Source organism: Thermobia domestica, chromosome 8 (assembly GCF_964235325.1).
Source record: "Thermobia domestica chromosome 8, izTheDome1.hap1.1, whole genome shotgun sequence".
In the NCBI taxonomy this organism is placed as follows: domain Eukaryota; kingdom Metazoa; phylum Arthropoda; class Insecta; order Zygentoma; family Lepismatidae; genus Thermobia; species Thermobia domestica.
Genome location: NC_137461.1, coordinates 122,060,811 through 122,075,634, shown reverse-complemented (window position 1 = coordinate 122,075,634; position 14,824 = coordinate 122,060,811). Strand labels below are relative to the sequence as shown.

The following is a 14,824-nucleotide window of genomic DNA, read 5'->3' as shown; positions in this document are numbered from 1 at the left end:
AATATGCTGTCGATCATCGGCGAGCATAGATACCAGTAAATTCTTCGTATGCGCGAAGAAACCATTGCGTTGAATTGTTCTATCTACAATAAGCTTCAGTTCATTGTTTAAGTACCGTGAAAAGGCTATAGTAAGATTTAACTTCACAGAAGCATCCTTGATAGTACGGTTACATAACCACATCGGGGCATACACTTTCATGATGATTGTAATCTGTTCCTTCAAGTTCAGAGATGGGTCAGTAGTGCTTATGTACACTAAAAGCACTCTATTGGCAGTAGTGATACATCTTGCATGGGATAATTTTCCAGGACTTCTTGATGCAAGATTCCGTGAACACTCACCGGCAGAGGTTGCTATACAAATATTCCACATACATATATGGTCTGTGCTAAGATTTTTGAAGTCTTTTTCTTCCATGTCGCGAAATTTCCTGTATTCGCTCAAAAATTAACGATTGGTAAATCTTCACAATTGGTTAAACTTTTTCCTATAGCTCCCAAGAATTTTTGAGGACCCCATCTAAATGTTCCAGAATATGACTTAGAATACACCATAAAAACTGCGAAATTTCAGGCCCTTGCGGGGAACGAAGATGCAAATTATTTTAAGAATCATGAATGGTGTAGTTACTCTAGCCATTATGCAACTTTTGTCACCTAGTTTGATTTCATTGGACAGCTTGGGGAAAAAAATTCAATATTTTCAAAAAATTCAAATTTTCATAAAAGTTGCAAACATTTAAGGGTTTAGCAGAGAATGAAGATGGAGTACAAAAATTATGAAAAAATTCACGAATGTTATACTAGTCAATACACAACTTTTGACACGTAATGCTATTTAATTTTACAACTTTGATTTTTTTCGCTCCACCCTAGTATATACCTTGATAATTCTGAGTACATACAATAATGTTTACAGCAGACATTTTTTAATGTTACAAGACTTACATTCTATATGTCGTATATGATGAAATACTGCAAAAGCGAATACAAGATACAATGAAATTGCTTCGCGCCTACTGCCTACAGACACACATACATGCGCCCCTATGCGAGGCTATCTGTTTCGTCCTGCTCTGATCAGAATAGATATAATGCTTGCTTGTAGTAACCACCTAATAGGGTTTATGTATGTTTTAGGGATAATTAATGCCTAATGTGGTATATCAGTTTGCAGGCATATTATCAATCTATACACAATTATTTGGACATGTACCAAGAAAATAAAGCTCTAGATGTATTATCATTTAATGCAAGATACACTTATTTAAAATACCGTAAATACGCGCGTAATTTTCTCCCTCGCATAATTTTCGCATCCCAATTTTGAAGGGCATTTTCTGTATATTTTATTTTCCTCGCGTAATTTGCGCACGCGGAAACTTTTTGTAAAACAGCATTTTTCCAGGAATCAATTACGCTAGCTAATGAACAATTTGGCAACGTAGCAAAGCCATTGTTGTAAGGTAGGAAACCACACGTTATTTGTTGTCAATTCTTGCTACAAAGAAAATGTGTACCGGTGTTTTCGTGTTATTTTGACTGGGGAAAAAATAGATGATGTTCACTGATGTGACTATTTTTTTCCCCGCATAATTTACGCACCTTTGTTTCAAAACAACTTTATTCGTCTAAAAAAGTGCGAAAATTACGCGAGTAAATACGGTATTTATTTCAATTTGACGATATTTAGTAAAATTGAACACAATATAAAAATAACGTTTCTCTATTTACCTGCATATTTTACAATACATGACTAAACTTTATTTCTATTGCCATATTACATGAGTTGAGTATTGTAATGTCGTATCAGTCATTTAACTGAATTATTGGTATTATGGCCTACTTTGTTATTACCATCTCAATAGGTATAATTCTCCTTTGAAGAGAAAAAGAAAAAGAAGAAAATCGGGAAATAATTTATTGAATATGGATTGCTCAGAAGTCGTTCACAAAAGATCCCTAAAATTACGATGTAAGAAGAACAAACATCAAAACATGGAATATCCGAATACCTGCGAATTCTTTCAAATGCCAGCAGAAGTAATTGAACATATTTTGTCCCTTCTTTCATTTCAAGAAATTTGTAGATTGAGGTCTATTTCTCAGAGTTTTCGCCATGCTTGTAGTACATTCCTGAAAAGAGAATTTTTTCAAATTGGTTCTAAACTTGAGCATCAGTTGGAAAAGACAAAACAAGATGTGGTAGCCTCAAGCAGTTATGATAAACAATTCGATCTGTGTCGTCGTATGGATGTCCTAGAGTTTCTTGCATGTGAACTTAATGTCATTAAAGCCGTATGTTGGAGATATATTAGAACTAATACTTGTGAGTTTTACGCGGGTGAAGTTCTAGATGAATTTTACCGAATGTTACAAAGATATACAAAAGAAGATCAGACGCAGTGGAGTTTACTTGAGGATACGAGGAAAATGTTCTACCTTGTAAATAAGTTTTTGTCCCATTTTGAGTCCTCAATAGAAACTACAATTCAGAATAACTTGGTAACACCTTTTGGGGTTAAGGTCATTGATCTTTTACTTTATTGTTCGAATTGTAATTATGATATTACTTTAACTTATAATGACCAATGTTACTATCTTCGTGGAGTTTTTAGTTTGATTGACTTTCATGGGTCTACGCTGATACCTGAATTTAAAGATGTTACTCCTGATGCAACAAATGAAAACTTGATTGCTTTAGCCCAATACTTGAGAGACATTATTCATTTTAATAACTTGCTTAATCCAAGGAAAAAACTTTGGAATGATTACACTGTTGACATTTTAGAAGTAGACGAAGTAACCGATCTCATTGATCTGGGACTAGAAGGAAAGAATTTGATTAATGCCACTTGTGGTATTCAGAAGCTAAAATTGAAGAAGGAAACACCAAGTAATGTGATAAAGGAAAAGTATAGCTTAAAGTGCGAGATCCAGCTTTGGTCTCTACGCAACACAGTTCCGTTATTGTTTGAAAATACATTATTACCTGGAAAAGACTTTACTTCTGATGATGGCGCTTATGGAATACAAAGAGTCTCTTCAGAACTGGATTTGTGCGAATCAAATATGCCAGCAAAACCATTGATTAACTCTCATGGACATTCATCACCGTATAAGCTTCAGATGACATTAATAGAGGAAAGTAGTCTTGTTTACAAGAAACCAATAACACAAACCATATTTACTGTAGTCCAATCAGCTAACAAGTCGAAGCTAACTGTTCAATCTTATGAAAAGAATTTCAATTCTTAGTTTGATATACTTGGATAAGTTTCTTTTCTGTATTGACCACTTTCTGTAAACTATGTTATGGTTATTCTAATAAACTTCATTTATTTGCACCTATAAATCTCTGAGCCTATACAATTCGTTATATTTTTCCCAAATGCACGAAATAACGTTGCCTAGTAATTAAGGAGTTATTGTTGATTGGTTGGTTACAATGGAGGCAATCGATAGTTGTCACATCAGTCATATCAAAGTTTTATTTTAACATCTTACTTAATTCTTGTTAAAAATATTAAACTTTTAGGACCTTATGCAGAGTGATTCTTATGCGTGATTAATGCCATACTAAAGAGTTCGACTAACATATGTTTCCTGCAGTAGTCAGGAATTCAATATGACGCTAATCGTAGATTAAAACGACTCTGCATAAGACCTCTAATGTTCTCTCTTTAGTTTGTAATGATAAAACTTTAAGTTTTAGCTATGCGATTTTCCTCGAAAGCAGCCACTAGATAGGTAATTAATTTCAGTTTAACGTCCCTTTTTGGATTGAGGCTTGCGACGAGACCTAGTGATTATGGTGGAATCCGAATTACTAGTTGGAAATCACTTTGATTCTGAGGGAATAGAATATACCCCAAAAATTGAAGAATCGTATGAACTTTACTCAGTGTAGATTTCCTTAAAAAATGAAATGCCATCCAACTCACTTTCAAATTTCAATACTTTTGTATTAAAGATAAGGTTTGATGCAAAGCTGGTTTCCTCTATCTCATTTAACTATTGTATGTATAAAGTGAGCAAAAAAGCCTGATGGCAAAAAGTAAAAATTGATTGACTAGCGTTTTGAAAATGATTGTGTATTAAATCAGTATTGGATTCCAAACTCAGTTAGTTGAAAAAATGCCAGCTTTAGGTAAATTTGTCTAATTTCAATGTCTAATGGAAAGTAAGTAAGCGGTGTCTAACCCACTTATAATTACTAATCTAAAATAAATAGAAAGAGTTCCAGTCACTTTTCCGTCCATTTACAAAACTGGAAACTAAAGAATGGGATTAGAGGGATATACTACAAATAGGATTACGTAGCACACCACGTATACAAGAATGTTGTAATTATGTCTTAATTGTACGTATTACACAAACATTCACTTGTGATAAGAGACATTCTTGACTTCTATGTAGTGCCAAAGAGCAAGATTTTTAACAGCTCATATAAATAACACGTAGCAGTGTTACGTGTACATTACATAAGGATTATATTTGTATAGTGTATAAAACCGGAAGTGGTAGTAAATTTCTGTCACTTCCATTTTTAGTAGAGAGATTAGATTGGAAATACAATATAATCTTGGGACGCTTAATTGATTCCAGAAAACGTCTCGCCATGTTAGCATTTTTACTCTATAGCGACCAACATTAAAACCGACAGTCGTTTATTTCAGCTACTTGCGGTTTGAGTTGAATGTTAAGAGAGAATACGATACTATATGTCAAACAGGTAAGTGCACACTCTTTGTGAGTCTGGTATTTTTGCACCGACTGGTGTGGAGAATATGAGAAATCATTGAAATCTGCAGTTTATGGGGAAGAAACAATGAAAGTCTGAGGCACATGTTTAAAGAAGCAGTTCAAGTTAAAAACAAAGTTTGGTGCAATAGAAAGAGTTTAAAAAAAATAAGAGACACATATTTTTTAAAATCTTAATATGCTGTCTCGTTCAGCTTCTAGAGACGTTTGTTTTTGATGAATGCAAAATCTTTACATCACACGTGAGCTAGGAAGGAATTCAATGTAAGTCAGCAACCACTGACGTGCACAGCTGATAAACCTAGTGAAGTGGATTTTAAATAGATTGTTTTGGGTTCATTAACAGTCTTGCTTTGCGTTGAATTCTTGAGGGACATTTTTCTTAGTTATTTTTCCAACAATATTAGTATTTTTTTTTTTAAACAGAGAGAGCAATGATTATGTAGTGTTGTGAGAAGCAGTGTATCTTCCATACATGTTTTTGGGTGGGGCATTGTCTCTTGGAGCTCTAAGAGTGCCCCCTTTCCCGGAGGGGACCAAAATAATACGTTTATCATATAATAATAAATAGAATACCCCATCAGGAAGTCACGGTCGGAAAGAGGGATTGCGCCGTCGACGATGGCGGGCCGCCGGAGGCAGCCGGCACCCTTCCGCGGCGGCACGACAATCTACTTGTTCAAAGTTGCCGATCTTTCGCCGAGGCGGTGAGCGGTCGAAAATCGTAAAATAAAATTCCCTTTGCCGACTCTTTGCCGACTGTTGCCGACGGTCAGAGTCGGCAAAACAGTCGGAAAGGCCTCTTTCCAACCCTCTGCCGACTCCTTATGCCGGTCTCTTTTCGACGGCGTTGCCGACGCATTTAATGCTGATTTCCGGCTGTTTGCCGACAATTTACAAGGCAACTATTCGTTGCGGTCGAAAATCGCGCGGAAAGGCTCCGGTCCGGCGCCGACAATCCGACCGCGGCATCTGATCAGCATGGACAAATCGTCCGTCTGTAGGCGGCAGGATCCTGATGGGGTAGTACCGTATGAAAATAATATGTGCCCCTCCGAATACTAAGTGTGCCCACAAGAACATTTTGTAATGAAAGAAACACTAGTGCGAAGTAGAAAACAGGTGTTAGTACAGCGCGTGCTGTGTCTGTGAAGTGAGGTAGAAATACTTAGCACGTGCTGTGTTTTCGGTTGTATTTCTAGTGTGGTTAAAGCCGAGGGACATAAACTATCTTTTTTTACGTTTGCAAGTAGTGAAAAATCACAAGATCGATATAAATTATGGCTCAAGAAAATCAATAGGAAAAAATTTGCGCCAAATAAAAACACTAGTGTTTGTTCCAAACATGTTGAAGAGTCCGATCTCCGTCTTTTTTCTCGATCATTAATGGTTTTCTTAGAAAGAAGAGTTGAAATGAGTGTGACAATTAAAAACTTCGATCAGTCATGTTTATTGAAAAAAAGCTAATGTCAGGAGAATCATTTACCCGCAAACAGAAAGAATTTTGTTCCAAGTATATTATTGAAAGGTTTAGAATCCGAGCCATTGAATAAATGCCGATATATGTCCAGTTACCTACGTAAAAAATCGTACAAGACTGAATTGACGGTTGTAGTAAGTCGTGGCATTGGAGCTTAACAGCGATGCTGTCACTCATGATTCTAAAGCTACTGTTTTAGAAATAAATGTAAATACAATTGCTATACAATGTAGATTGGGGAGTGAAATATAACGGACTGTAGAAGGAATCAGTGACGATGACAGTGCTCCTCAGGAAATTGATTCATTGTTTAATGTTTGTGTATCAAGTGACAATGATGATAAAACGGGTGAGGAGAGTTATTACGCAGAGAGTAATACGAATGAAACAAATTTAACCGGTAAAGTATTTTTCGTATTCTTTCAAATTTTCAACATGTTATTTCATTTTTGCCGCATATGCATATGCCACGCTTCTGTACATATCTTGAAGCACAAAATTATAAGGTCAGTATTAAAAATTACAACAAAACATGAAAATGAACATACTTATATTTGGGAATCGGAACCATGATTAAAGAAAAGATACTTAGGTGTTGTAGCAGTTTCGTCCACCATCTATTTAAATGGCATTAGTTTCGAAACTTTTAGTTCCTTTTGTAAAACGCCGAACTTATGCTTTGTAGGAAAACTAGGTTTTATAATATCATAAAAACGTTTGTGTAGCCCACCATCAGATATTATTATGTTCTACATGCAAGTGACATTTCTATGTCTTTACAATCTGTTCGTGGAAAGAAAATCACACTTTATAACGTGCCACCGCACCACTCAAATGAAATGTTTGGCACTGTGTGCATGGAAGCTTGCTCTCGCAGTTTGCCCACGTATGACGTCATCACAACTCTTTGTTACTCGCTAACGACTGAACGTATCGCGATAAAACAAGTACCATTCCTGTTAGAATTTTCAACTCTACAAATGGAAATAATTTGTAAAAAATGCATTTCTAAGTCGAACTGATCCTTTAAGAGAGAGAAGTTGTAAATACAAATTATGTATAGTAAAGAAAATGACAACAACATATAAGAGATACGAAAAATTCTACGAAAGAAACAAACATTCGTAGAAGAATAGAAGTTTTTGCATAGATTGGAATTTAACTGTAGAGGTGTCAGTAACAAAACCTACAGGCCGAAGTAGTGATGGTCTAATGAGCAACAGACTACAAATACAAGGAGCAGAAGCAGCTCGAATCTATAGAAGGAACATGGTTTTATTTATAATTGACCGTTTCAGGAAAACATAATGGTATGCTACATTTTCTAACTTTGGAGTAAGTTAGAAAAGCAGGTAGTGGAAAACTGAGGGGCCTGGAGCGTCTGTAGTGCCCGGGGGCATTGTTGCTGTTAACGCAATGAATAGAAAATGAGCATAAGAATGAACTACAGGGGTTAGACGAAAAAATCTAAAACGTTTGCAAAAGTGTGAAAATCATAGCCAGTCTGGTGTGGGGCCTCCTTCTGCGTTCAAAATATCTTGGATCCGACGTGGAATGGACGTATACAGCTCCTGAATCGTGGTGTGTGGAATTTTGTAACATTGTTCCTCGTTCCATTGTACCATGATTTCGCGTTTTTTCAGCGTGACAGGGTGTCAAATCATCTTGGTAGATGTCATCACCATCAGGGAACAATATATGGCCATGGGTAGAACCTGATCCCCCAAAATCGCCTCATAAGCCTTAGCATTAATCATTCCATGCAGGGCTATGATGGGATATGCAGAAAACCACGATATCACTGCCCATCCTGTAACAGAACCACCCCCATACTTTACAGTTGGGAGCAGACAGTTTATAGTTGGGAGCAGACAGTCATAGTCCTGCGACGGTGTTCTCCATACGTATACACGACCGGTTGTTGGAAACAAGGTGAAGGTCGATTCAACGGACCACATTTCGTGTTTCCACTGCTCATGAGTCCACGCCTTGTGGTCCTTGCCGCAGTGAATACGCCTCTTCGCATTTACTGCTGTGACAAGGAGTTTGGCGATAGCGGCGCTGACATGAATTTTCATTTTATGAACTTCTCGTATCACTGTTTTAAATGAAACCGGGTTCTGAAGGCCGGAATTGAGTTCAGACGTAATTTTCATTGCAGTGGTCTACTTTTTAGCTGCTTTTTAATGCCCTCCGGTCCCTATCTGACAGGATTGTTTTTCGACCACTGTTATGCTTTGCAGACGCCATTTGCCCATGAATTGTGTATGTCCTCGTGACATTGGACACAGTGCCTTTCGATACCCACAATGTTCGCCACTGTTGGCACCGAAGCTCCAACCAGACGGGCAACAACGATCATGCCTCTTTGGAAGTCTGTCAGGTCGCCCATTTTACCGCACCACTTTCACACCACGACACTTACAGGTGAACTGGTTACTGCTGACGGAAGAGGAAGGTCCACATGACACATTGAGAACAAAAAACGATCGGCAACCGCAACACGTGTTGTACAGTGGAGGGCCAAACTTACGTGTCTTGTATGAAGTGTTTTAAATTTTTTGTCTATCCCCGTATCTATTTCTGCAATGGGTCATAGGTTCAATTCCATACCAAGCAATCCTGGCTTTATGCACCAATAAACTGCTGAAAGTATAGAAGCAAAATATAATTATTGCAGAAAAAATGCTTCACAAGAAGTAATATGGATTGAAATACTTGATGATACAATATTTGAAAACTATGTATACACGTGAGCATATGGTGGCATGGTGGCTTTGTCATTTATGTTTCCATACGTAAAAGAACATTTCCAATGAAAGAGAAGACAGGGAAAAATTTCAAATGAAAGGTATGTCAAATTGGATGACATTTGAAAATTCGTAAAAGATTACGTTTTCGTCTTTACAGTCTCATTGGTATATTTCGGTATGATTATAAATTTGTGGTAAATATTTGGAACTTACAGCTCTTTTCGTTAACAATCAGAGAATAATAATGAGACTGTGAATATACGTAATATTTTGTTTTCAACGTGGATTTGAGATTTGTAATTCATATAATGTTCTATATGAATCGGATTTGAAAGAAAACGTGAGCTGCCAAAGATTTATTCAAAGGAATGTTCTCAGTCTCCGGATAAAAATAGGAGTACATTTTTTTAAAAAAGTTAATTTTTACTATATTTCAACACATAAATATCTGATTGATAGACTAATGATCAAACCACTCGATCATTTCGTATGCCTTCTCAGACCTTTTTTTGACTTTTGTGTAAAGTAGTTTTCTGCATTATACTCGTATTTGTATATTTCGTATGACTATATGTTTGCGGTGAATATTTGGATGTTACAACTCTTTCAACGTGTAAAAGTATTTTTCGAATAAATCACATTCGACTTTACATCCTAATAACTTATATAAAACAGATTACACCCTTGAAATGATTGGGGTTGGAGTAATTTTATGTTTTCATAATTAGAAGTCTAGATATGCAAACCCGCTTAATGTGAGGATTTACTTTCTTGAAATGTGGTACCTACCCATCTTTCTAAAATACAAAACCATAAAATAGGATGTATCAAGTATATGAGAATGACCATTTATATCATAATTAGATAACCGTATATACCACTTCTGATTAGTGAGTATACCTAACATAAAGCGCACTTTCACTTTTTAGGCTTTTTATGTATAAAACTACATATATATATTTTTTGAAAGTTACTATTATATCAATGCAAAAATATTTAAGAAGGTATATAATTATTCAAAATATTATAGCATATTCCATACAATACATTTATACCTAACTGAGACTAAATTTACATCTACAACTTCTCTAAATTATTCTATACATTTACATTCATAAAAGTATTTATTTTATTTATTTATTGAACAAATTCCCAAATACAGCACAATTTTGCCATTTTACGCAGACAATTGCAATTGTTAAAAAGCAGGAAAAGAGGAAACAAAAACGACAAATATAAAAATAAATATCAAAACCATAACACCAATAATGTCAACAAAAATACAAAAGTAATATTATTTGGCCAACATGCGTTTTATTGCTCTTTCAAACACCGGGTAGCTCGAAAAAATGTCCACCTCACTACTTAGATTATTATAATAGTTCGGTATTCTGTAAAAAAGATATATCTGTGAATCTAGGGTGTGCAATATGGAATAGGTTGGTATTCCGGGATTTACGAGAAGGGACACCTAAGGATAGTTGTCCAAGTAGGGTTCCTGATCTTAAGTTTCCATTAATTGTACTATGAAGAAATTTCACGTCACAGTTATTTCTCTGTGCTCCCGGTGGCTGGATATTAAGATATCTCAAAAATTCCTCCTTAGGTAATACTCGAAGTGCGGGAACACGAAAACGTACTATTGCAATAAAGAAATTGAGAAGAGACTCAAGTCTAGAAAGATGTGTTGGTGCGGCCAGGATCCATATCGGAGCGCAGTATTCGATTTTGGGCACTATTAGAGGATTATAGAATGTTGCTAATGTTGCCACAAAACGTAGTTCAGTGAATCAGTAAAGAAGCCCCAGCATACGCATAGATTTCTTAATTATTTGAGGAGATGTGGTCAGAGAACTAGAGTTCCGGATCAAAGATTACACCAAGATCATTGTGACTAGCAGAATGTGTTATAGGAGAATCGTTAATATGGTATTTGGAGAGAATAGGGAACTTTTTCAGAGTAATTGTAACACTGTCACATTTCTTGCTGTTAAGTTTCAATTGCCACATTTTACATCAGACTACAAAATAATTTATGTCTTCCTGAAGGGCATTCGTGTCATGAAAACAGGATATTTCTCTATATAATTTACCATCTTCGGCACAAAGTAAAAGGCCACTAGGATTAGCTGATAAGTGAGGATACAGGACAAATAGCAGGGGCCCTAGTACGCTTCCCTGAGACACCCCCGAGATCACAGGTTGGGGGTTAGAAGTCACTCTCTGTTTACGGCCCTTCAGGTAGCTGGTGGTTAAAGAGATAAAATTACCATCTACATTAAACCTATTGGAAAGCTTGTGGAGAAGAAGAATGTGATTGACAGAATCAAAGGCCTTGGAGAGATCAAAATAAATGACATGTAATTGAGTATTATTATTCATACATTTAACTGTACAGGAAAGAAGGGTACTTAAGTTTGTAAGACTTGAGCTTTAAGGTAGGAGGCTGTGCTGAGAAATGTAAATGTAAGGTGAGGTGAGTTTGAGTAGCCCGTCGTTGATTATTTTTTTCGCAGATAATAGATATTACAGATCGTAATTTTCACATCTACTACAACTTCCAAAACCTTAGAAGTCACTTGTGCATTCTCTTTTAGTTGGGATTACAAATGAATTACAAGTTTTAGAATAATGTTTGTTGTATGCTATTTCTATTATGTTTTGTTTAGGCATTTTCTTATGGGTAAAATGAATCACATATATATTATTTCAAATAAGTAACAAATAGATATTGCTATGCTCCAACAACAACAGTTTCAACTACCTTTTTTTTTTACACATTACAGATAATTATAACAAATTGCAGAATAAATATTCTTAAAACTCTCGGAATAACAATCCATTTTTCGAAACAGTTACAATATTTTCCAATAATTGTTTCTACAATATATTTTTATAACCCAAGAATAAGTACGATGTTTTCGAAAGAGTTACAATATCTTTCTTCAATTGTTTTTACCAACAACCTTTTTCTTATTTACCTCTGAGAATTACAACATTTTCCCCAACTCATGAACAGTTTAATTTAAGGCTGTTTACAAGGAATTTAGAGAACTATCAAATATTACGGATTTAAATTATACTGAAGGACAGTTTTGATAAGATTATTTAAGAAAGATTATGTAAACATTTTGCGAGAATGTTTTGGTCACCAGGGTAACAGACTTCTAACATTGAGTGGGGAAAATTAAGTTATAACTTTAAAAAAAAATAAGAAAGAAAAGCAACTTGTGGATCGTGTTTTGTTCTGTATCATCTAAGTAGCTTGTTGCTAAGCATGGGGTTAAACCTAAATTACCCTTTCCTTTAGATTCTGACCAGTAGTTGTCAAATGCAAACTCGAATTGGCCGATCTTCCTATATCTGCGTTATTCGAGCATTTACCAGATATATTAACAGAACTAGAAAAATATTATTTTTGTTAGATTGCGATATTACTCATGATTTTACAGGTGTTTGTAATAAACAAGAAGTAATCGAAAATGTATCAGATATGTCAGTAAAGTGGATTTCCAAACCCGCTTACTGTGGGGATTTAATTTCTTTTAAATACAGTAAAGTAGGAGGCCCGAATATGGCTCACGTTAACTTCGTTAACTTTTTCCATAAGAGAAACTATTTCTTCGTGCTAATTGACTGAACTATCAAGTTGAGTGATTATTTGGGCAAATCAAAATAAATAGTCTGATTCCGAGGAATGACGTATACAATTTTAAGAATTAAAAACTAAAATGTTGCACCTGGACCATATTGAGGACAGAGTATTCGCAATATGACCCACAGGGTATTCCCAACATGGCCTGCTATTGAAAACAATTAAGAATATTATGTTGATACATAAGTTTAATGCCAAAATCACTGAAGTACAGGAAAGTGTTACAAAAATGCAAAATAAGTGCAAGGTGTAAGAAATATTAACTATTGAAATAAAATGGTACAGGTGAAAAACGACAATATCCAAACGATAAAAAAATGATCCAAAACATATTGGAAACACTCCATACCATTCTGGTGTTAGTATCAGAGTACCAATATTTATGAAAACTATAACAACTGTAACGTACGTTGTTTTAAATCCTGGGAGCAACATGAACTCAAAACGGGGAAAAATTTTAAGTACTGTTCAAAATGACCTCCCGTGGGCATATTGCACAGTACTTATGTGGTCGCTTGCTACTTACACAATGCAGTGCATTGCGTTACATACATTTCATGTTCAGGTTGAAACACATAGCATAACACATTATCGAAACATAACACTGATTAGGATCTTAACAAATTAAGAAATTCTAGGAAAATGAAATATGATACGTATAAACATTCCAATTAAGTCCAGTAGTTTCATTGAAAATTATGTGCACTTCGTAATAGTCTCCTACTTGCAACGTCACACACACACACACACACACACACACACACACACAAAGACTACATAAGAAATACTCAGAGAACGAAATATTATGTTTCATTAAACTGCATTGAGGTTTCTTTTCAAGAATTTAAACTAGGTATACATCACACATAAATGATTTAGTAGGAGGGGAAGAAGAACACACTTCGTGAAACCATCTAAAGCACCTTGTACATCGTTTCCACTTTGCCCGTTTCTTTCCTGCGAAGGACTTCCCACAAATGTTACCGTTAACATCCTCGTCTTTGCTGTCTTCATTGTCAGTCGATTAATGAGGTATCTTCGTCTTCTTCTTCTTCCTCACTTGATGACGGTCAATTAGTCATTTTCTCAGCTTCTTGTTCTTCACAGAAACAGTATTTGCTCTATCACTAGGTCTAGATGATCCCTACTGAGACTCAATTCAAAACGTAGAGATGCTTGGTTCAGTAGACCTAAATATTTTACGGCTACGTTCTGTAGAATTTTCCAGAAGAAGTCTTCTTTTCGTGCCCCTTTCTAAAGGTTTATTTATATCAGTTAGAAATATTTTTCTTCTCATCTGCCTTCTGACGTTTTTCATGTAACGAGATCCTGTGACAAGGGCATCTGAAATTAGGTGGGAAACGAATCATCAGACTGCATTAACATCTACATCGAGACGAAAGAAAAAACATTTGTTCCAAGTTTCGTCCCAGAGATGAAAATTGGGTATACCTGAGGGTACGAAATTAGGAACTCACCCATTCTCCAATATAACAACGAGTGCGCATAGTACTCGTGCTTCAAACAGTTACAACTTTCCAATCTTAAAATAGACATTATAAACTATTTGTAGACGAAACATTGTAATGCGTTTACTTACCTTTGGTGCTAAGAGTGTTGTCACAACCAGGAAAACAAAACATTCTTGCTTCTGATAATTACTAAACAACAGAATAACCACTACAAAACAAAACTACTTAACGCACCGATATGTCCAGATCACAATTTCCTCATTTACGGAACTTTCAGTTAGGTGACACCAGGTTGGAGGACTTATGTACGTAGATAAAGCAAGGGACGAAATTAGGCGCGGGGACGAAATAGATACCTTTCCCCTATTATATATTCATTCATTAGTATCATATGAATGATCGGGATTATTTATGATCTGTCATGGAAATTCACTGGTGCATTAACTGTAGACAGAAAGTGCAATTGCAAGAAAAGCACGACAGAGGTGCTGTTTCTCACCAACGTTATTTATTATGTATGTAGAAGGTATAGCGAAAAAGAGTCTATACAATGAAGATAGGATTTCGTTAGTTTCGTTAGGACTTAGAATGATTATTATCTGTATATAGTTGATACGGCGCTTGTTGTGGAATCTAAAAAGAAAATCAATAAGATATTAGAAAACTTGGGGAAGGACTGTGAAAAATATGAGATAAAA

The 14,824-nt window shown here is 35.6% G+C and overlaps 2 protein-coding genes across 2 annotated transcripts in view; both read left to right on the top strand.

The window, feature by feature from the left end:
- The window catches only part of Obp83g (Odorant-binding protein 83g), a 142,534-nt gene that overhangs the window by 40,721 nt on the left and 86,989 nt on the right, over positions 1–14,824 (top strand). The window lies entirely within an intron of this gene.
- On the top strand, positions 1,911–3,357 carry LOC145693185 (uncharacterized). The gene has a single exon (XM_081768955.1). The coding sequence runs from the start codon at positions 1,932–1,934 to the stop codon at positions 3,258–3,260; it is 1,329 nt and encodes a 442-aa protein (XP_081625081.1). The 5' UTR covers positions 1,911–1,931; the 3' UTR covers positions 3,261–3,357.

Excerpts from the sequence above, each read along its gene's own strand:
- LOC145693185 (XM_081768955.1), top strand. The coding sequence starts at position 1,932 with ATGGATTGCTCAGAAGTCGTTCACAAAAGATCCCTAAAATTACGATGT.